Source organism: Aptenodytes forsteri, unplaced genomic scaffold (assembly GCF_000699145.1).
Source record: "Aptenodytes forsteri isolate BGI_AS27 unplaced genomic scaffold, ASM69914v1 Scaffold69, whole genome shotgun sequence".
NCBI lineage: Eukaryota > Metazoa > Chordata > Aves > Sphenisciformes > Spheniscidae > Aptenodytes > Aptenodytes forsteri.
Window position 1 is genome coordinate 970,544 of NW_008795885.1, and position 23,407 is coordinate 993,950.

Consider the following 23,407-nt stretch of genomic DNA (forward strand, 5'->3'; position numbering starts at 1 on the left):
GGAGATTGCTCCCCTCCCCCCCCCCCCGCCCTTCCTTCCCTCTGGGTATTGTGAAGCTTATGGCCAGACTGTGTACTATATTTAATTAGAACTTAAACCCCAGAACTGATGCCAGATTTTTAAAATAGCTCCCAAATCAAAGCAAGAGGCCAGATGTTCAAAGAACAAAGCACACTGGGTGCATGGGTTTCCCTCAGATTCTCATAATGGCAGAAGTAAGTGCTAGACTGTTCAAAAACCTTACCATAGTTGTAGGTGTTAACCACATTAAAAATCTGCCCTTCAGAAATGAACTCGTAATGCCTCCAAGTGCTTTGAGATCCTTGGAAGAAGAATGAAATAACCATGCATTGAAATATTTAGACCTAATTCCTCTTTTCATTCATGTAAAAGGAATCTGGAATTTGGTCTTCCATCTGTTCGGGGGCAAGGAAGAGACTGTTCCTTGGCTCGCTTTTTCCTTAGTATCACACAGAAAGCTTTCTGCTTTTTTTGCACGTGTTTGTTCTAAGTAAAATGAAGAAAGACGACTAAAACTGGAGTAGGATTGGATGCCAGTGGATAACTCTGACAAATTAAGCTATGTTTCCTTCTCCCACACACAAGCCTTCAGCTTAGTCCAATACATCACACGAGCACAAGGGAGGAGGATGTATTGGCTTTTTCTGCTACACTCACATTTGCATGAAAAGGAGCAGTCAAACGAAAATTAAGCACTTAAACAGCTTAAAAAAGCACTGGTTCAGAATACTGTACTTCAATAAAACATCCATTGTTATTCAATGCTTGGCAAATGACATTGCCATCACATACTAGTAGAAGAACCGTGAAGAATAAATGCTATCTGAAAAAGAGGCTTGTACTTATGCAGCGCTAATGACCATCTAAAAGAGCGATTCTGCATGGTTACATCCTCTTTGAGATTCACAGCTGCAGCTTCACAAGAGCAGCCATACATCATAATCTGCAGCCATTTTAGGCTACCCTTGTGCTTTGGAGAGCAATATGGGCAGTAAGGAACTGCTAATCTGTAAAGTTACAATCAAAAACGAGTTTATTCAGCGGTGATGACTAAGGAGGAGGAGGTATTCAAATTTTAATGCTGACAACACCTTGATTGTAACAGCAGCGGCACAGGGAGAAGAGATCTCCACATTTAGTTTCATTAGAGAGAAAACATACTCGTTAGATTTTGATTTCTAATTCATTGTAACAGTGGCAAGGAGTAGCACACAAGCCATTATTTTAAAAGGTCATTTAAACTGTATTTTAAGATTATAAGACTCACGTTTTAATTAACGTGGGAAATTTGCTTATTGAACAACACGCTGATCCTATAAACATCACTAATTAACTGATACACAGTGACTTTTCAGAAGGTTAACAGCTTGGGAACAAACATTATTTCACCGTACTTTGAAACTGTTTGATAATCAAAGGCAACGTTAATATCCACTAAATTAGTCACAGATTTTGTGGGCAACCCAAAAGATAGCCTCCACTTTCTAGATGCACAAGATTTACAGCCACACCCATCACACCAAAATACTTTCTCCAATTTTGCACACTTCTTCAAGCTCAGTTGTATGGAAGCAACTGTAGATCTCTGCACAGTACATATCTGTGGCTTATTAATACAACTCTTTGGATCTGTAATTAGGTTAGACAAGGTAAAACAGTCTGGAAACTCTCTAGTTATTACCGTGCTTGTTTGCCTCATACATTAAATATCTTTGTCTCTTGTGACAACTACCTGCAGCACATCTCTCAGGCCAGGTCATGCAAGTTAGCCCTCCACTGCCCTGTAAATGGCATCAGTCAGCATCATGATAACTCCCATGGTATCTGAATGTACAAATTCAGAAGAAGAAGCTCCAGAAGAGCAAAGTGGGGCTGATGCTAGTTTAAGCTGTCAAGAGTTCAACCAGAGGTTAACTGTAACCAGGAAAGATGGTGTTTTGCTTTCAGCCCCCAGTACTGTAACAGCCAATATACATCTCTTGTGCTTCTTAGGCTTCTCTTGTTGAGATGAAAGTAGCTTGAAATCCAAGTTACTACAAGCATAAGCATCTATATGAAAATGCTGGCGTACTGAGGAAAAACTAGCCCTTTGGTAATTAGTTACTGCCATAGGTTCCTCTGCACTGTGAAAACTCATCTAAGAGGAATGAGTTCATACAGAATGTTTGTTGATTTATATTGGTTACTGAGAAGCTACATTTCAGCTTTAAACATAGCACTTGCAATACCTGGCTAGGCCCACAGAAGGACGACAAAGCCAAAATTCATGAGTCACTCTGTGTCACAACCTCAAGTGAGCAACAGAGACTCAGTGAAGAGACTGTCCTTCCCTCACCGAGGGCTTACACTCTCTTGCTGCCTCTTGCTTTCCAAAGAGGTGCTTTTTATTTCCTCATCATGGGATAGCTTATAGAAAGCTAGCTGATGTGCTTTAAATGCAGAACAACAGCATGCCATTTCTACAGTCACATCACTACCTGGCTCCCTTAGCAGCATGGATTTGCACATAAGCACAGAATCTATCAAATTATATCACTTGCACAAGGAATTGTATGGTTACCTATTTCCATAGGTTACCACTAACTACTTCACTGGGTACACAGGGCAATCAATGGACCAATGAAAGATCCCAAAAAGAATGGTTTAGCACTCAGGAGTGCCATAAAGACAAGGTTGTTCCTGTCTTGCGCCAGCTCCAAAAAATGTGTTTTCCAGAGTCTGGTGGCAAGTATGGAAACAGAGGGGGGGAAAAAAAGAAATTAAAAAAAAAAATCCCTCCTCATGACCAGAAGACAGATGTTGCTCAACCTTCCCCCCCAAAAAACAGCTTCCCCTGAAGAACTGAAGGGTGAATTTTCATCTTGTCTAAGTGAGCTTCATTCGCATGAAGTGACTCAGTTCTGGCTCCTACCATTATGCCTGAAAACCCTGTCCTTCTTGCTATCTGTGATATTCCTCCTAGCTACATCCAGAGCACCTGGCTACCAGACAGCCAGATGAGAAGTTTCAAATGTTGCTAAAGAGGAGGTCTAGATGGAGACTTGAAAAGACAGGACAGCAAAGGAGACAAGGATTTCAGCAATCAGATTTCTACAGGCACCATCCCTTCAGGTAATGAAAGCTTTTTAAAAAGGAAAGCCCTGACAGAATTGTTCCGGATACACAGCTTACCCTGGAGACTTATATACATTTTTGTGGTTTCACTACATATTTTCCTATTAATTTGGAAATAACTTTATCTCCTCAGTAACCGGTTGATAAGTCCACAGAAACAACAGGGGAAACTGACAGAGTACACCAGGAAACCAGAGATTTGACTACGTATAAGATCTTTCAAATGAACAGGAGGGTCTTGAGGAAAGTTTTCTCCCTATATTCCACCTCTTTGACTAACATTGAATATAGCACAAGAGGGGAAAAAATGAAAAAGGCATTACAATGTGAGATTAAAATGCAGGGAATTTGTATCACACAAATACAAGCGAAATTAAGAATAAACACTCATCTTGTGTAAATGAGGAGAAAGAATTATGCATAAAGTAGTGATGGCCTTCGTGAAGAAAGCAGGCAATGTGATATAATAAAGTAAAAAGACTTTTAGTGCTCATTTCTCTTAATTTTTTACTTTTTTTTAATAAATTGCTCTGGTTAAGCATGAGATTGCAAATGTCAGTCTGAATGCCTAAATAAACTCAATACATTTAGGCTGGAGTCACATGTCTTGTTACAGCTGCAACTGAGCTAATTGAAACAAGGGTATGCTACTCATCACCAGCCCCACCTCGCCTATTCTGGAGATCACTGCCTTTCCCTCCACATTGCCCATGTAACCCCACCTTTCATCCCAGCCAAGTTGGATACTGGGTTAGAAAAAGCACACTACTGTGATCACCTGGCATTTTGGGTTTTTGTTTTTGGTTTGTTTTGGGTTTTTTTTTTTTACAGAAGCAGGCTATGGAATGGCCCACCTTGTATAAAAGGGAAAATAAGAAAGTACTCATCAGCGATGAGTATTGATAGTATTCTGGGTAGGTGCCGCTAGAACCCCACATGGGATTACAGCTCGAGTTTCATTTTCAGAAACCTAACAAAACTGTTCCACCGATACCTGCAGGCTGAGGCATGCTCTGGCAGCCAGCTACCAATTTTGTCCTGGCACTGCTCCATTCACACCCGTTTCACAGATAGAGCTTTGCTACACATCCAGATGCAAAGACTACATACAGTACAGCCAAGACACTTCCAGACACTCTCTTGTAAGAGAGCTGTGCAAAACCTTTTGTGAGAGAACTGAGCAAAAATGTGACCTTTTGTGTCCAGAAATCAAGAAAACAAGATTTACCACAGCCCACTTCCAGACTGGCAATACCACAAAGACACCAAACAATTTCTGTAGTGCTCTAACAAGAGTTAGTCTTGGAGGTACTGGTTCCTCTAAGTGCAGCCTGACTTAAACCAAACCAAAGAAATTATGTTTCCCTACTCAAAAGACTTGTAATGACGCTTTGCTCTCATACCCCAAACCCATGAATGCAGTAATCCAACTCTAAAGTGGGCTACGAGTTTATTTTTAAATGAAGCTGTAATTTAAAAGGAGATTCAATTAATCTCATAGTAACTAATATTTCCTCCCTGCTCATAGCCTGGTCTCTCAGCGAATGCTTTACAAATTCAGTAACGACTAAAACAAATTAGCCTAATTACCTGGAAAACGTGGTACACTTTCAGTTTGCAGATCGGATGACCTTCTCTAAGTCAAAACACTGAAAATACTGAAAGTATGAGAATGAACAACAAAGGTGTCACACTTCTCATCCGTGGAGCTGGTTTTTATTCACAAAAGTAAACACAGTGACTCCTTTGTGCAAGAGGCAAGATCAGATCAAAAACACCCATGGGCCATACAAATGCAGGCCAAATAGGACAGAGAAAAATGTACTCTGACCTCTGTATTTAAACTTATCAAAGGTTTGTCTCCTGCAAGATACTGAAAATTTGTTAGTGCAGGTTAAACCACTCAGCCCCCACTCAGTTCTGAAAGTAATACTATATTTGCATGGCTTTTCTTGAAAGAATTAAAAGTTTATAAACATAATTATAAGAAAAAGGAGCTCTTATGCCACCATAAATATTATCCAGAGCTATTTTTATCTTAGTGAGTTAAAATCATGTCAGCAACTTCCTTTTTCTCAGAATTTTACCAGCCCCTTGGCTTCCAGTACAACAACAACAACGAAAAAAATCAAACTAAGCCTGTATCAAATTTCCTGAAATCCTGAAATTAAATAATTTCTTGGTCTTAAATGGTTGATTTAGAATGCAGATTTCTGTTTTAATTTACTGAGGCCCACATTCAGGGCAACATTGCTTAATTATTGTTTTTTACTCTACCAAGCAGACAGAGAAGTTCATTAAGTTTATCAAGCATTCAGATACGGTACTACTGATAAAGAAAACCCTTAACTTTCTATTATTTACCTCACTACTTTGATCAAAAGTGGAAGACAGCCTGGAGTGAATTTGTCTACTGAAAGTTAAGCCTCACATACCCACAAAAAAAGAATAATTTTGTCTTGAGAATTTATGAAACTTCACCCATTATTTCAATGCTATCATTTTTAACCTGCAGTGTGACAGGTTAACATCCATGTATCTGTTAGAAGCAGTAACAACAATAAAATTATATACTTGTAAGTAGATGCAAAAAAAATATTACCACACAGAGGCTGTCCCTTAAAATTTCCTATTGCAAATTTCCTATTACAGACTGGTTTAGTATCTCTGCCAGTCACATTATACAAGTTCTAAAGTAAAATGTGAACAAAATCACAATATCAGAACATAATGTAAAGTTCTTTAAGGGTCACTTAGAACACTGCTTTCGAGCATTTAAAATATGATGTCAATGCTCATTTTACCAAATAGATATCAGATAACAGACTGGTTTAATGTTCCAATGGAAACAGTCATTTCACTGCCTAGGGAGAAAACGAAGGGACATAAATGTACACAAATATGCATATAACTAGACTGCATATAAGAGACCCCATTCTTGCATAACTTTCAAGGCAGCATTCTCCTTGCAGAGATGTTATTGCTAATGTTGCTACTCATTTCAAAGCAACCAGATTCTGCCTCTAAATGCAATGGGTGAAGTGGCCTATTACGTGGGAACACAGCTACATGCACTGCACCATGTACTATCATTCTCTGGATAAGGAAATACAGCGGAAACAATATAAAGAAAAATACACTTTATTAAGAAGAATACTGTTGTTAGGGTTACTTGCTTAGTGGACTACAGTTTTAGAGAGTAGTATTTTTAATAGCACAAGCTACCGGCAATGCTCTATGTTTGTTTATACATAAGCAGAGAGTAACATTTTATATACTGTCAGTAAATTTCAATCAAGCAGCATGAAAAGAAACAACACATAGCATTACTAAGCTCTTAAAAAGCCCCACTTGAAGCTCATGAACTTTTTTCCTGTCCCCTTACGGAAACTATACAATATAATGTACACTAAAAACTTCCCTATTCCTGTACTGGATTTAAAATATGAACAACTGACAAGTTCTTTTTCTTGTGCATCTTTTGATTTTTCTTTACATAAACTTGCCACTAGTCAAAGGGATAAGAAACTCAATGTCCATTTTATTATAAGTTAAAGGGGATCAAACTAAAGCATATTTTATAATGACTTCAGATGACCAGACACAACTTGCCAAACCCACCTATGCCTACTCCCTCTCTTATGCAAAGTTACTATGGCCACTGAAGATGGAAAATGGAATATTTATAGCCAGTTTTACATAGGCCAAACATATTTCTCAGAAGATTCATAATCTGATCAAATCAAAGCCAATTTTCACACAAACAATCATGACACATTTTCCAAGAAGGCTTTGCCTACCAAGCTACTGGCAGCAGCAATGTTCTTTATAAATAAAATGCTTTCTTTTCCAGGACTTTTTTTTCCCCTTAATGTACATTTTCCTTATTCAGACTTTGTAAATTCATTTTCACAGTGGTGATAGTGGGGAAATTACAGTAAAGAAGTCACAGAAAATTCAACTCAAAAGGTAAAAGTTTTGAAAGGCTATAAATTACTGAAAAAGAAGAGGTTCAAATGAAGAAGCTTAAACAACCTTTACTGTAGAGGTTACTCCACTTCTGCTATAATGCTTTCTTGACTTTGATCTTTAAACCAATGACTCATGAAAATGATATCTTCAAATTTACAGGCCACCAGTAAGTGGGTCTTTAAAAAAATGTTGTACAACAATAAAGCAGGAACCACAAGCACTTCTTAACCATTTGAACTGTCAACTAATTAATTATGATACTGAAACAAAGGCCCATTTAAAAAACTTGCTCTTAAAAAAGAGAGAGGAGAAAAAGACAGAGGAAAAAAAGAAGGGGGAAAAGGTCTTGTGAGCAAGCCAAACTGCACTTCAGGGAGAGAGGTTCAAGAAAATGTATTATGTTTGCTCACATTAACAGAGGCATTTCTCCCCCACCCCATTCAGACAGAAAACAGAATAGGGCAGCTCTTCTTGCCACCGACTGGTGCCCCTTAGCTGGAAGCAGCTCCAGTTGTCAGGTTCCTGTCAGTGCAAAGCACACCAACACTTCCCTTCTCCCACCCTTTTGTTCCTACTTAATATGTGCACTTCGCTCAGCAGTCTTTGCTGTTAAACAATTCATTTTTTCCTTGCCTCCTCTTCTTTAGGAGGAGACAAAAATAGCAGGACTTAGTCACAAAATATAAAGCTCATTTCCTGTAACTTAGTGCCTCATTCTTTCACCTCCTTGTCCATAGGATTTGGCTACCAAATAGGTCTTAATCTGTAAACAAATGATTTGCTCTACAATTAAACCATTCAGGTTTTGGGGGTTTTGTTTTGGTTTGGGTTTTTTCTTTCTTTCTTTGGCTGCTTGGCTGCTGTCCAGTGTGGAGGCTCATAGGTTCTTCTATTATTTAGTGCTGGTTAAAAGGCAATAAGCTGATTTAGAGTTTATAAAACTATAAGCTATCAACAAAAGCATTTAATGCTTCTCTGAAGCACTGTGGCTTTTGCCTGAAAAATTAATAATGTGTGGTTGCGTGTGTGTGTGTGTACACATACATGTGGATGTGTGGGGGTATTTTGTTATGTGCTCGCCTGGTTAAACACTCCGGATGTCTTTAAATCAGTTATTGTAAGCTACAAACACATGCATTTCACTCCAATTTTAATTGTCTGTGTAGTTTTTTCTCAACAACTGACAATCCCAGGAACTGCAATCCACCATGGCTAGAGAGCTGAACCTCAAAGACTTTGAAGTTGTACAAGGAAAAAAAAATGCCATGCTGCTGCAGCATTTCACAATGTTTGCAAATATTGTTTCCTTATAAAATGATGTTGTGAATCACAGGAGTCTACTAGAGTAAGCGAAACCTTTAGAGAAATAAATAACATGTTAAGTTTCTCATGTCTGCAGTTAGAGAGTCACACATGACCCAAGAGAAAACAAAACCACATCAAGGTCATTTTCCTTTATCTCTATTTTTACATTTTTGTTCTTGGTGGAAAATAAGTTCTCAGGGACTATGAACCGAAACACAGCATGTGTGTGTTCGCCTTCATTCAGCTGTTTATACATACAACATAGGGCAAGCAGGCTACCACCTCAATGTGGGACAGTAAAGACAAGGAAATATTTTTTAAAATGTGTCTATAAATAAGTGAATTATTGTAAATGAAAAGCTAAATTTACAGGTGTAAATCTCATTTAGAAATGACAGGTACTTAGCAATATCAACTTCAGCAATGTACTTTCAATGAAATCCTGCAAGCCTTTTTAAAGTCTATTACGGCTGCTGACATCAATCTGCCAAGCTGCAGAGTGCTAAGCTCCACTAAAGATTTGCACCTATAAATTTAGCTACTGGTATATTTGAATTAAATACACTGTGTTTCTCCATATAGGCAACTACAGACATAAGGCATTGAGGTGGATGGGCAATAAAGCAGAATTGTCACGGAGCCTCTGATGCCAGTTTTGCCTGAACAAGGACTAAAGTTCAGAGTCCCACTTGAGTTTAGCTTCCAGTCCTCTCCACAGTGTTTTAGTCTAGATTTCCACACTTACCACTCAAAATTTCACTTCTTCCCCAATGAATACAACAGTAAAGGCCACAGTCCTACTGCAACTGCTCATAGGAATATGAACACTACAGGAGAATCCTGAAAACTCAATGTATATAAAATATTTTAAACGTACACATACCATGTACTCATGTATATGCATGCACACACAAGTACAGACACATACAAAGGGACACACACAAACAGATTTTAATTAGCTGTACCTATTAAGACCCACCAAAGACCAAATAAGACTCTCCCTCCCTCCTCCCAGCCAAATGACAACTTCTGGAGTTGCAGATAATAGGTGGCAGGCAGACAGGTGACAGATAAGTATGTTCGTCCTGAAAAGGTACTTAAAGGTTAAAAAAAAAAAAAAAGTTGTGCTAGGCCTGCAGAAAAGAAATGCCTCATATCCTGATCTGGCAATCACAACCAAATTTCAACCTTAATTATAAGTATTGTTCATTTTTCGAATTTATCCATATGCTATGTATCTTCAATAATAACCGACCAGCTGAAAAGGTTTTGTAAAAATTAAGCAGTAAGAGGCATTTTAAACCTGTAGTAAGTATTACAGTTTGAGGAAAAATTTAAATCTTGGAAGTAGTTTGAAAATAGTTGGCAACTTTTCCACCCAGAGTAAATCTGAAGGCTCAAAAATAAATATTCAAGAGCATTAATTTGTTTCTAGATTTGTGTGTGCAAGTAAAACAGCAGCCATAATGTGGAAATTTGAGTCACATTTTGCAACTAATTGGAAGCAGATTAGAATTCTGCCTCAGGGGAACATTGTCAAACTAGAAGCTGGAGCAAATGAAGAAAGAGGTGAAAGCATCGTGAAGAGCTGACAGATTTACAGTGCTCAAGGCAATAAACGGGTACTAGATGAAAATGAATGTGCTTCACTGTACTGCATGCAGTTTTCAGTCATATCTCAGCAATAACAGCATACAGCCATGAAACTATCATTTCAGAGAGATGGTGAAGGAAAGAGTAAGAACGAAAAAAACACTATTCAGGCGGTGTGCAAAAAAATATAAATCATACAGTGGCTCAAGTTGTTACAAGAACGATCAAATTGGTCATACTGGGCCCTGTTTTGTAACCTGGACTCATATCAAGCAGGGCTTACACAGACATAATGCAATGAACTATTTACTTGAGTTAACAAAGGGCTGTAAGCCCTTGCTCACTGTGAGCAAGAGTCAAAGCATTAAGCGCTTAAGAGAAACAAACAAACAAAAAAAAATCACACAGATTTTATAATTTTAAAGCTAAGAATAACACAGAACCCTGCAGACAGATAAATCAGAGGCAGGAGGAAAAAATCCTTTTTAGAGGGTGATTAGGAAAGGTTGGAGGGGAATATAAAAATGAAAATAAAGTGTAGAGGCTAATGTACCAATGCTGTAATGGAAACAGCTGCTACCTTTCTCCTTCACTGTTTGGCATCTGGTGCCGCATCACAGGAAAGATTGTTAAAGGATCTGGACATGAAATGTAAATACAGACTATTAGCCAAAACTCAGTTGCTGTATTTATAAAACAGTAGCAGCTCTTTTTTCTGTGTGTATGTGCGTGTGTATATATACACACACACTTATATACATCTACACCTCCCCCGTATGTATATGTATAGATATACATACACACATACACGTATACAATCCTGTCCTTAAACAGCAACTAGTAACACCATTACATGACACTGCACCTTACTACTGGCTGAAGTGGATAAGAAGATGAATTTAGTTTTTTAGTAACACTGGGTGTGGAAAAAACACCTTCATTGTTCTCAAACTGCAGCAGTATTTTTCCTTCAAATTCCAGAACTCCAGTGCAATTCAACACACACTGCCTTACGTTAAACCCAGGGCAAAAATTAACCAGTAAAACTTTATGTCAAATGTGTTCAATATATCCAGAATACTCCTGGAATATTAGATCCTTATTGTCAGTGCAACCTGACTAAACAACTCCCTGGACGTTTACTAAATCAGATTTAAAACTCATAGCAGCAAAACAAAGTTCAACTGAGTAATGAGGTCCATTTCTAATTGTATTCGCTTCTAACTGTTACCTTTTGTCGCAGAGATACAGATCTAGTTTCATTTCCCTCCTTCAAAAAGGAAGACTTGGCAAGAACATGAATTCAACTACTGCCATTAACTCCACTGCTGTAAGCCTATAATAAAGCACAGACTTGATAGTACTATCCATGTAGTGTGGTGAACCACACACAAATAAACAGCTCTCCACAAAGAATGAAAACCCAAAGACCAAACCCTTCCAATTCAAACATTATTCTTGCTTTTAACATAAGCCATCGACAGAAATCAGCCAAGGAGGTGACAGGAAATCCAAAAATAATTTGGTCTGGCCCTACACACGATGAGAAAGGAGATTACAAGTTGCTTTTCACTCTTCTTACTGGTTGAGGGAAGCAGTGAAAACTATAAAAATCTATGCTTACGTAACAGACACCTCTACTGTAGTTCAGTACAGCATCACTGAAATTCATCAATAAAGGTGGCATTTGAGTACTGTGAATTTATGTTGGGGGTGGGTGGGGGATGGACTCAACAAAACCCCTGACTTGATTCAGTTGCTAATGCAAATGACTAAATGTGTGCAGAATCAAACTGTCTAGTGCACACTTAAAGACGCCAGATGTGCCTCAAATTTTCCTGGGAAACTGAGACTAAACTTCGTGCTTTCTTTTATCAGAATGAAGAAAGCGAGCTCTAGTAGTTTACAAAAGTGTGACCAATTGGAGCTTAGTCTTCTGTTGCTAATTGAAGCATGAAAAAATGAGCCAGTTTCTGAGGGCAAACTACAAACATATACTTTTTATATTCCACTGCCACATGATAAAAAACAGAATGAAGCTGACTCGTAGAAACTTGACTGGCAACCAAAGACCAAGCTATTATTCCAAACTGTTATGGGAAAGCAATAAAATTGCTACCAGGTCTCCTCATGTTACTCTTCAATAAAAAGAAGCCATCAGGGAAATAAGAGGAAAAGAAAACACATCAAAACCTCTAAAGTTCCTTTAAGTAAAAATACACCACTGTGGCATAATGCCATCTGCTTCCTGGTTAACATGACAAGACAATTCAACAGCTAGAATACCAGTGTTTTGAAAACACCAAGTAACCACAATCAATAGATTTTAGTTTGCTCTTTTGACTGAAAAAACTGCATTCACATGCCACTATTGGCAAATGCTTCAAACATCCCCATGAGGACATTTTTCTTACGTTACTATTTGGTGGAGATTCTCAGGAGACAGAAACACCTCAACCAAGCTGGGTTTGTGCCCAGGAATAAGATCTAGGCTAGGAAGACTCAAAAACTGGGAGAGGAAGATGGGAGAAGATAAGGGAACCAAATGTTCGGTATTTGATCAGTAAGTCAAAATGGTTGAGGAGGATTTATCATAAAGGACATACAATTCAACATAGCATGTCTTCACTTCAAAATTACTGAAACAAAGAGCTTCACATTTGATTCCCAATGGCTTTGATCGGAATAGCCTCAGTGGACGCGACAGGTAGGTGCTAGAAAAGTTGATCCCTTCATTTTCAGATTTAGCAGTATTTGCCAACTTACAGGAAAAGCAGACATATTATAAACTTCTGTCACTAAAATGCAACTTCTTTACTTGCAGCGTTGGCTTAAGATTTCAGAAAATTTAATCAACACCATAGCTACCCTAGAGCTGGAAAACCTACATATACAGTCATCAGTCCTATTTCATTGCATGCAACTTACCCTATGTGCTCACTTAAGTTGTTTAATCAAGTAGTCTTATATATAAGCATATGTATTATGTACATGTACATGTCCATGCAAACAGGGGAAACATGCAAATCAGAGGAAACTACCTATTCCCACCCCCTTGAATTTTCTCTCAGCTTTTTCCAAAAAGGGAAAGAAAAAATTACAAAGAACTTGCTTGTCAGTCAAGTCACTCTGAATAGGTTTACAACCTTTCATTCAAATGTGAAGGCTTTGTTCCAATTGCCAAGATCATTTAGTCAGAATTAAAAGAGAAAATGCAATAGAGATGCTTACTGAAACCCTGGCTACAGCACAACCAAAAGTCATAGTCTGATCTTAATATTTGCCAAAATGGCTACTCATAGCCTGCAGTAAATTGTAGTTTTAATTCAAGAATGTAATAATAATTAAAATAAAAATAAAAATCTTGTGATTTAAAATCTCATTTTCAGAAAACCCCTCAAGTCCTGCTATGAAAACTGGTAATTATCTTTATTCAAATTATCTCATTTCAAACATATTTTTAAGCAAATTAAAAAATGATAGCTTGTATTATTATTCGCTTTGGCGAAACACTGCACCACGGAAGAGCTCCACTGGGCAGAAACATTCTGGTGCAAAAAGGGTAAAAGAAAAAAAGGTCATAAAATTGAAAAGAAAAAAAAGAAATACAAACAAAGTTTTCTAAATTTTCAAAAGCTCTTTACTTTTTGTAATTATATCATCATCAGAAATTTTCATGGAACAGCATTTTGCTGTCTTTCACCCAGCAGGGAATGTTATGTACAGACCGAATTTTTTAAAAAGATCAATGTATTTTCTGTGATTATTATTAAGAAATAAAAATAACTCCTTCACATGTAAACACACTAAAACAAACACGAGTTTTTAGCAAAACTATGGCCAGCCCTTCAACAGGTGTGATCCTATCTGAGGACTCATGAGAGGATGTATTTACTTCTGTTTTAAGAAATAAAGCACAATTAAGAAGTCAGATAATCTCTCCAGCCTTTCAGGAAATGCAGTGACATATCACCATGTACGTTAGAACATTATATAAGTACAATATAAAGCTGGTACAGTGCTAACCGTATTACGTAAAGAATAACCTGGTTGTTGGATCATCTGTACACAGTATCTTAGCTCAGAGAAAGGCAGTCTCTAAAACTTGGTTATGTTCAGCAATCTCAATTGTATACCATGGAACAAATCTGGAACATGTAGCTGACCTGCCATTCAAAAAGTGAGTACTATATCTGAGAAATACAGAACGTGGCAATGACACAAAGCTGCCTAAGTAGCTGCGGAAGTAATCTAAGCTTTTTTCAAGGGTAGGTGATGGAAATCCAAAATACATATGTCTTTATCCAAAACAGAAGGTGGTGTTTCTGACAGCAGAAATGTTAGTATTTCTGAGACATATTCCTGATGATGCTTGTAAAATGTGCTCAGATACCACATGTACCAATAACACCGTGTAAGATGTGGAGAAACACAGGTTTTTTTTTACTCTTTCACTCTAAATAAGTAAAAAGAATGCTTCAAAAAGAGCATTACAACCAAGACCATGGCTCAAGGGGTAAACAAGCATGCATAGGCTGTCAAGATACTGCTGACACACTGGGCATTTTGAAGGAAATTCTAATTCTAAGCATATTTGGCCTACGTCCCCCAACTCCATTTCTTTATACCCTCTCTTCAGGCAAGTCTTCTCATCTACTGTTTCACAGACTATATTTGTTGACCTTTAATCCCATGTGTGGTTCCTAGATACGTGTAATCTTAGTGGCTTCAGAGGGGAGAAAGGATGCCGGGATATAATCTCATGCTCATTATTATCCTCACACCTGACACCTTTTTGGGGATCTCTCAGACACCTGCTCTCCTACCTGCCCAATGGATTTTAACAAGTGGATGCATGCAATCTCGCTCGCACCTGGAACAGTCTTGAGATGGCCTGGGTAGTTAGCAGGACATACACAAGTGTTCTGAGATCCAGTTACTGACCATGGAGACCATAGCAAATTTAGAAAGTGCATCAGGCCAGCAGGTACAGAACATGCTGGTGGATTTTTTGGCATATATAGCAAAGCAGCACGAGGGAGAATCAGAAGCAGATCTGTGTTAGCCCTCTACAATGTCATACTATGATGTTCCACCCTGCCACCTACTCTCAACAGTCTTATCTAAGAGAACATCATTTTCGTTGTTGTGGATTGTTGGGTTTTTTTGAATACACCTGTTTACAAAGCAAGCACAGGACAAGGCCTGCTCTCACTGAAGTAACAGCATTTAGCCTACCTTTACCAATGCAAATCACACGGATAACACACAGCAAATAAAGGGGAATCTGCATTCAACATGCAAAGGATGTATCCAATTAACAAAGCAGGCCACAGAATCTCCCACAAACATCAGTACTACAGAGCCTACAGATGATACCCTTTAAAAACCAGATCGTTCAATTCTTATGCAAAAAAAATAAAAAAAAAAGGCACGAGTTTTAGCATGCAAGAAAAACTGCACATTTCAGATTTATGATTTACATTGTTATCGATAAAATAGCTTTCCAATTATCAAGGCCCTGGCAGGAGAAGCTGGAATGCATTATGTGTTAATGATCACAACCAGGGGTCCAAGCTTTACTCTTTTGTCAGAGCTGTAGCAGATCCTCCCCGCAGCTTCACCATTAACATGTCTGTTTCCTGTCAGACCACTCAGAGATAATGTCATTTATCTCAGGGCGGCACAAGACCAGTCATTAGCTTCAGTAAAAGACCTCAAACAAAGGCCGGATGGCGTTTTATCCAGGGCTCGTAGGCTGCAGCCAAGAATCTCATTGCCTAACAGTTCAGAACTTAAGTTATCTTTAAAAGAGTAATTTTCCCCCATCAACAATTCTAGAACACTTCTCTGAAGAGCAGAAAAGTCTCTGCATGGAAAATTTTACTCAATGGTTTTATCATATCCAATTAGGTGACTGATAAGAGCTTGCTAAAGTTCCCCCCCCCCCCCCCCCCCCCCCCCCCCCCCCCCATTTCAAAAGACTTTCTAGATGTATTACTCTAACTCTAACAGTTCGCTTACAAGTATTGTCAAGAATAACCACAAGGTGATTATATAAAATAACATGTATAGCGATTTTTATGTAATTCTTTCTACATTACTCTGCATAAAACACGACAAAAGAGAACGCAGAAGACAGACACATGAAGTTTGCAAAACTTGGCTAAGTAAGACCTCAACTACTGTACTTTAGTCACATAATTCATGCGAGCTTTCTAATTTATTGAGTATTGGCTTTCCCGGAGCGAGGAGCTGCTACTTACAAGGATAAGTGAGGAAAACTTACACCTCTATGGTTACGGGAGATTTTGCTTAGCACTTTTAACATACATTTCATTTATTGGACTATAAAATGCTACTTTGGAAAAACAAGTCTTTATATAGCTATAATTAAAACAGTCTTGCAGCAAAGCCCTTTAACATGGAGAACGTGGTTAACCTCATGACATCTGGACAATCAATCCTTTCCTTTTTACTGTGTATTTATGAAGTTATTAAAATTGTAAAATTACCAATGCCCAAAGTGAAATACTTTTCCAGTAGTTCCAAATAAGGTTATCAGCTTCCCTACTTTATTTTATAAAAGTTCTAGACCAGCCTCCGTTGTGCTATGCTAACTCTTGCTTTGCACAGGAATTCAATAGCAGATCTGGTCATACATATTGGCAGAGGTCAGCAGGTTCACACGGAAAGCTTTCCTCGGCCAAAGGGCAACACCTCTTCACCCAGCTCAAAAGGCACCGTCACACTACTAGACAGCACTACAGAACTTTAAGAACCTTGAGCTGTGCTTATTGTTAGACACCCATAGTTATCAATGTTTTTAACAGCTAAATCCCTTATGTAGCTTTCAAAACAGTTTGCTGTCAAACAACAATAGACTTTGTTCTTTAATTACAGCAAGTGACCTCCCTGCCCTTTTATTTCACAGTGAATAAACTACACCCAAGGCCAGCGAGAAAAGTACATGAAAAGCATATCTCCATAACATCATTAATCAAAGCATGTACTTAAATGATTTACATCAATAGGTAAAATGCACACAGAGTTTCCTGATGAAGTGTAAAACACCCTCAATCCCGCTATAAAAAAAAGCAGTGAAGATAAAATAAACAATACCAGCCAACATGTTAATTTGCTGAAGACAACTTTCAGATGTGAAATGCAGTCTTAATGAGAAGCAATAAGCTAATACAAGAGAAAAATTCAATCCTGGAGTATCACTAGACTGATTCATTTAAAAACTGCAACCAGACACCTCTGATTACAGCTTTGTATCTTCTGTATTGTCTTCATGTAAACATACTGATTTTCACATGCCAAATACAATTTTCCCATATCTCAGAGTAAATTGTGACTGTTTGAATCCCAGAATCTCCCTGCAACCCACACAAAGCAAATTCTTCTAGATACTCTGAACACTTTTCAATGTAACAGTGGTTAAAAATACAAAAAACTTAGCTAAAACAGATGAAGAGTGACAAACAGTCACTAACTGTGCTAAAAACAGTATGGATAAGAAATGGAAAATAGAGACAGGTTTTAACACCAAAAATCTTAGGAGTGGTTAGCCTACCTGTCAAAGCTACTTATTCAGACATGTCACTGGTGGCTTAACCACAAAATGGGCTGCACGAATATAGCTCAAACATCTTAGAATTACAGCATACTTTGACTTTATCCACATATTAGGGGAGTGGCGACTTTTACAACATACTTGCGGTTTCTGCATAAAAGAACCAGCAGAACACAGTCATTGATTTAATTAGGCTTCATAAGATCCAATTTATCATGTTTTACATGACTTTCTGCAGCAAGGAAACAGAATAAATAGACCAAAAATAGACATTGAAGCATGCTGTGAAAGCTAAACAGTGACTACAACTCCTGGGAATCTGCTCCAAGCTTTTCACAAATAGTAAAAAAATGCAGTATTATATTCCACACTACATACAAAAACCTGTAGATTTTGAATCAACAGGCATGAACTCATTTGTATCTAAGAGGAAACATCCAAATTCTTGAGACATGTCTTTCACAACATTAAGATAACTGGAAATTGATTTTAACATGCAGGCTTGAAAATTATATATTTATCTACAGACACAAGGTGCTTTGTGCACGTACAGCATATGTGTTGTAGTGTATAAACAGTCAAAGCAAGAACACTTAACGAATCTAAAACCCTTAAAAAAAAATCTTTCTAATGATTATTAAACATTTGGGAAAAAAGCCAGAACAACAAACATAAAACACTTAAGTTTCACTAATAGTACCACAGGCTGGGCTTAAGGTTGCAACCATTGTCAGCAACGAGCTTTATTATTATTGTATGTCTAGAAGGGAACATTCTTTGGGAAGAGAAATACTAAGGGATGTTATTTAAGACAGCAAGCAAGCACACTATTAAGCCAGACAATGGCCAACACTGCACGACTCTAATGTGCGAAGCCTGTATTAAGGTCGGTGTGTGCCAACAGCAGTGGCTGTTACTGGAAATGCAAGCTCCAAACCTCCTCCTGGAGCAACAACTACAACACAAAGTGTACCACCGGCTCTAAGCCACTCCATACATGTTTGCTCTGAATTTGCATGCCATCCAATTTACATTGCACGTAAGATTACTCGCATGTATATGGATTCTTCATACAATTTCCTGTATGACTACAGAGTGAAAAGAACACAAAAACGGGAGAAATCACACCACCCTCCAATCTCTGTTGCCATGACAGCAGCCTTTGAGATACTGAAATGTTCAGATTGCCAGCTAAACAAAATTGTTGAATGTGAACATTTGGCTGAGAGATTAAAAGGCTAAGGGGGTTGCAAAAGGGCAGTACCTCCCACATTCCAGGCAGCCACTGAATCCAATCAAATGGCTCTGACTCTTTAACCACAGCCATTGTGAAGACCGGATTAGGGCAATTTATCTAGATAGTTAAAACAGATTAGAGAACTGCAATTTGAAGACTATTGGCAACACAAGTAAATGCCTACTGTACTAAGTTAATAAAGAGACCATGAGATTTTAGGACACCTTTCCACCACGAACAGGACTTTGATAAATCAAAGCGCAAACATATACACATGAATTACAGCAATCTGGTTTTCTCATCTGCATTTAGAAAAGGTCACAAGGCTCATTCAAATTCATCCGTAGATATGCTATCTTAAAAGCAACAATATGCATACAATATGAAATCTAATTTGTTCCTTGCCTTGAACAGAAGCCCTTGAAATTATCTTCCAGTTTTAACAAATACCTTATGTCACAAACACCCAAATCTAATCCTCCAGTCGACTTAAATATTACAAAAACTTCAACATGACCAAAATACAAAAAAGCCAGTAGCGAGTCGTAAAAAGACAGAACTTTTCCCTGAGACCTTCAGCCCTCCCAGACACTTGCAGACCATACAGTTAACACCAACCCGAAAGTTTTCCCATTGCTGAACATTCACCCCGGGAAGTTGTAAAAGCAGGTAATTTAAGACCAACAGCTGACAATAAAGTCACAATCTAACACCCTGAGATTGTTCATTTGGGGGGGTGTTGGTTTGCTTTATTTTTCAGGCAGACCAGGTTATCTTTGTTTAACAACCTGTAGAATTCATCGGACTTGTAATCCCGGGCCAACACTCGCCCTCAGGTCCCCCAGAAGACGCCTTCTGCCCTATGGACAGAACAATTCCTGCCGACACCAGAACCTCCTTGAACCAGCAGTTAACAAAAGCCAAGCTCTTCCTCCACCCTACCCAAAGAATAGAGCCGTGGCCATCTATTCTTGCAGAAAGCATCCTTCATAACGTAATAGAAAGGAAGAAAAACACACACCCCCATCTGATTTCTTTCATACATTTCAACCACTCAACAAACGAGTAGTTCGCATCCAAGAGCCAGCAGGGCTCAGATAGGAAAGCTCCCCCAGACAGGAGACAAACTGCTCCCCTCTGTTCCGAAAGCTGTTTGGCACACACGCATCTCAGCACAAGGTGCATTCCCCTCCTCCCAGCCTCCTCCTTCCAGGAAGACGAGAGGCACCGCCTGTCTGCTGGCTCCTTCCCGTCCTCCACACCAGCTTCTGGGGCCTCTGGGCTGCTGTACCACAGGAGCCCGCAGTACGATGAGCATCCTGCATCTCCACGAAGCGCAACGGCGGAGCCCTGGTCTCTGCTGATGTGTCCTGTTTTCCCCCCCAAGCACAATCTCATCTCCAGGCAGCGGGTCAGAGGAGAAGGGAGAGAAGTCCCTTTAGGCTTTGGAAGAGGAATGGCCTGCCAGTGTTGTGGAAAAGTGTCAGCACACACAAGACCTGCTGCTCCTGGAGACTGAGCTACGCACCCCCCCAGGAAAACACACAGACCTCTAGCCTGCAAACACGTGCCATCCCACTGGTACCAACACTGCTGCTCTCTGCTAAAACCGGGGACAGCTCAGTGAGGGTCATCTCGGGGTTTCTCCTTCTCGGCGAGTGCGATCAGAAGGAACAGACAAAACAGAAACATTCTCCAGGTCTGAGGACAGGGAGGGGAAATCATAAGGAAGAGCAGCACACTCAAAACATGGTGTCTTCTGTCTAGGGAAGAGGTCTCGGGGTTGTTTCTTTTTTTTTTTTTTAAGAGAAAGAGGAAGAACAGATGCGTGTCACAAATATACAGCAGAGAGGACACAGGAGCCAAACACACAGTTGTGGGACATTTATTATAGACACAGGGAGACACAGAAGATAAAGAGGTGGAAAGGAGCTTTGTCCTACCTTTTCTGTTTTCAATTTCTTGATTCGCCTGTGGTTCTCCTCCTCCTCCTCTTCCTTCTTTACCAAAATAGAGTTCCCCATTAACCCTGAATCCGGGGTACTTTTGCTCACCTCCCCCACAGCAGAGGAGGTGCTGTGGAAGGGGCTGCTGCTTCCACCACCGCCTCCCTTGGCCCCGAAGCCATAGAGATGCCCGGGGGGAGCTTGGCTGCTGCCACCCCCACTGCCATTGGGGTGGCCCTGCTGCAGGTCATGCTGCTTGTCCTTCCTGGATTTTCCCGCATCCTTATCCCGCTTGGAGCCTCTGCTGCCCGGGGCTTTACCTGGTTTCTCCTCTTTGTTTTTCCCACAAGAGGCAATGGTGGTGTTGTTGCTGGTGCTGTTATTATTGCCGTTTGGGTTACTGCTCACGCTTTGACCCAGTGCTGAATTCATGCCAGTTGCCTCTCCAGGGCGCCCTTGGACTTCCTGCCTCTTGCCAGCACTGCTGATCTCAGGAATCCCATACAAGGCAGCAGAAGGCAGAGATTTATTAGCATCCTTAGAAGTTTTACTCCTTTTCACTTTTGATTTGCTAGTCTCTTTGTGAGAGGAATTCCCCTGGGGAGCAGAGGGCTGAACAGAAGCAAATTTTAGACCATCAGCTAAGGCTGAGGTAGCATTAGCCCCACTGGAAGCCAGACCCCCGCAATCCTTGGAGCTGGTGTTGCTGCTGCTGGTGGTATTAGTAGAATTATTCATCTCAAATTTCTGTCTGTCCTTCTCCAAATCGGCGTCCAAATCGATTATTAAATTCCCAACACCGATTTCCCAATCATCGCCACTGTCGTAAGTGTCAACCGTGTTTGGATCCACACCTTTTCCTGCAGTGGAAGTGTTCAATGACATCCTGAAGATGAGATCTCTAGAGTAAAAATCCGATGAACTTTCCTTTGGAGATGTGGGGACATTCGTTTATCTCCGTTGGGCTCTCTTAAGTTCAACTCTTCTTCTCTTCCTCCCCCAGGTGTGTCTAGGTTCACAACCTGCAGTCCACGTCCACCTTGTCCTGTGAGGAAGGGAAAAGTTGAATATTTCTTGTCTGGGTGTTACCAGAATATAATAAGACTAATAAAAAGGGGCAAGGGAGGGGGAGTGAAATCATTCACCCTTGCCACATCTTTTTCTTAAGTTTGTTAAACCGGAGGCAATGGCCGTGATGCTTTTATAGTGAGCATCTTTAATCTAGTTGTATACCAACATCCACAATCTCTCTTAAAAAGTCATGTCCACAAAAAAAAAAAAAAAAAAGGAAAGAAAAAAATTAACTACATGATTTAAATCCACAAAGCTCCGGAAATACAGTCTTAGAAGTGGTGCCTAGCTGTTGGAGCACATGTTGTAATCTAACCCCTTGGACCACCACCTAGGCACGAAAGGGAGAAAAGGAAGGACACAGATTCAACTCTTCGCTGCATTCCATGGATTTTGTGGCTTTAAACCAGACCCTTGAAGTTTTGTGGCTCTCCTGTATTATCTTTTACCCCCCTTCCACTTAATCTCTTGGGGGGGGGGAGAGGGAGCGCTAAGGGAAGTAGGAAACCTAATTTTCCTTGCCACAATACAGCTTCTGTTAAAAACCAAAAACCTGCAAACACAAATGTTTAGTGGAAAATATTAAACTCCATAGGTTAAAAAAAAGCAGAAAAAGAAATAAAAAGGTCTTTTTTCTTAAAAAAAAAATCTCAAGATAACAGTTCTAAAAGCAGTTCTCATGTACTCCTAGGTCACACAATTGTTAGGTCTGTTAAATATAGTATTACTGACTGTACAGGAAACTGATTAAGACATACACTTTAAGTGATCTGCACCAAGGTGGCCTCAGTGACCGCAAATGAGTGTGTGTTTGACAAAGCTTAGTTAAAACGATTTTTAAAAGGATCTCTCCCTTTTACAGTCGACTGTCGAAATATTTATACATATATATGCATGCTTACCTTTAATCCTTTATCATTTTTTAATTAAACCAGCAAATCAAAATGCTGTTCCCACTCGTCTCAGCAACAACTCTGTGCCTCATTTTACTTAAAGAGCAAGTGATCAAGAAGTAGAAAGCAAGTATCATCTCAGCCAGTATAAATCGGTCAATAACATATCTCCCCCTACTCTGGCACACGGATCAGAAGTCCTTTTTTGTTTGTTTAGGTTTTTTTCCTCCTTGCTTAAAGAAAAAAAAAAAGAAAAAAAGAAAATGCTGAGCCTCACAACTTTACCAGCTGGTAGGTAATATTTCACATTCAGAACTGAAGCATCAAAGACCAGATTTTTGTTTGTTTGCTTTTCCTGAATAAGCACCGAGAGGTAATAATCATCACAGTAATTTAAAAGAAAAAAAATGTATCCCCAACTTCACACTCCGTCTTCAGCCCCGGACCTGGGAGCCATCCTGATCAGTAAGTAATGATCCCATGAAACAAACCTACAGGCGCCCGGGTGTTACAAGACAGAATGTGCTAACATCGGGATAAATTAGTGAAAGGGAGGAAGGAAAAAAAGAAGAAGAAAGGACTGAAAATCTGGGCTGGATTCCGCCTGTTAGTTGGGAAGTGGCATTTTTTTCGCCCGTCCTGACAGATCTGATTTCTTGAAGTAACTTGAGGGGAA

At 39.4% G+C, this 23,407-nt stretch overlaps 1 protein-coding gene across 1 annotated transcript in view; it reads right to left on the reverse strand.

Moving 5' to 3' along the window:
- Positions 1–21,679, reverse strand: part of ZNF608 (zinc finger protein 608) — an 81,897-nt gene extending 60,218 nt beyond the window's left edge. The window contains exon 1 of the mRNA XM_009284162.2: positions 20,765–21,679. Coding sequence (XP_009282437.1) covers positions 20,765–21,652 — 888 coding nt within the window. The 5' untranslated portion in view covers positions 21,653–21,679. The remainder of the gene's footprint in view (positions 1–20,764) is intronic.
- Positions 21,680–23,407: the final 1,728 nt, after the last annotated feature.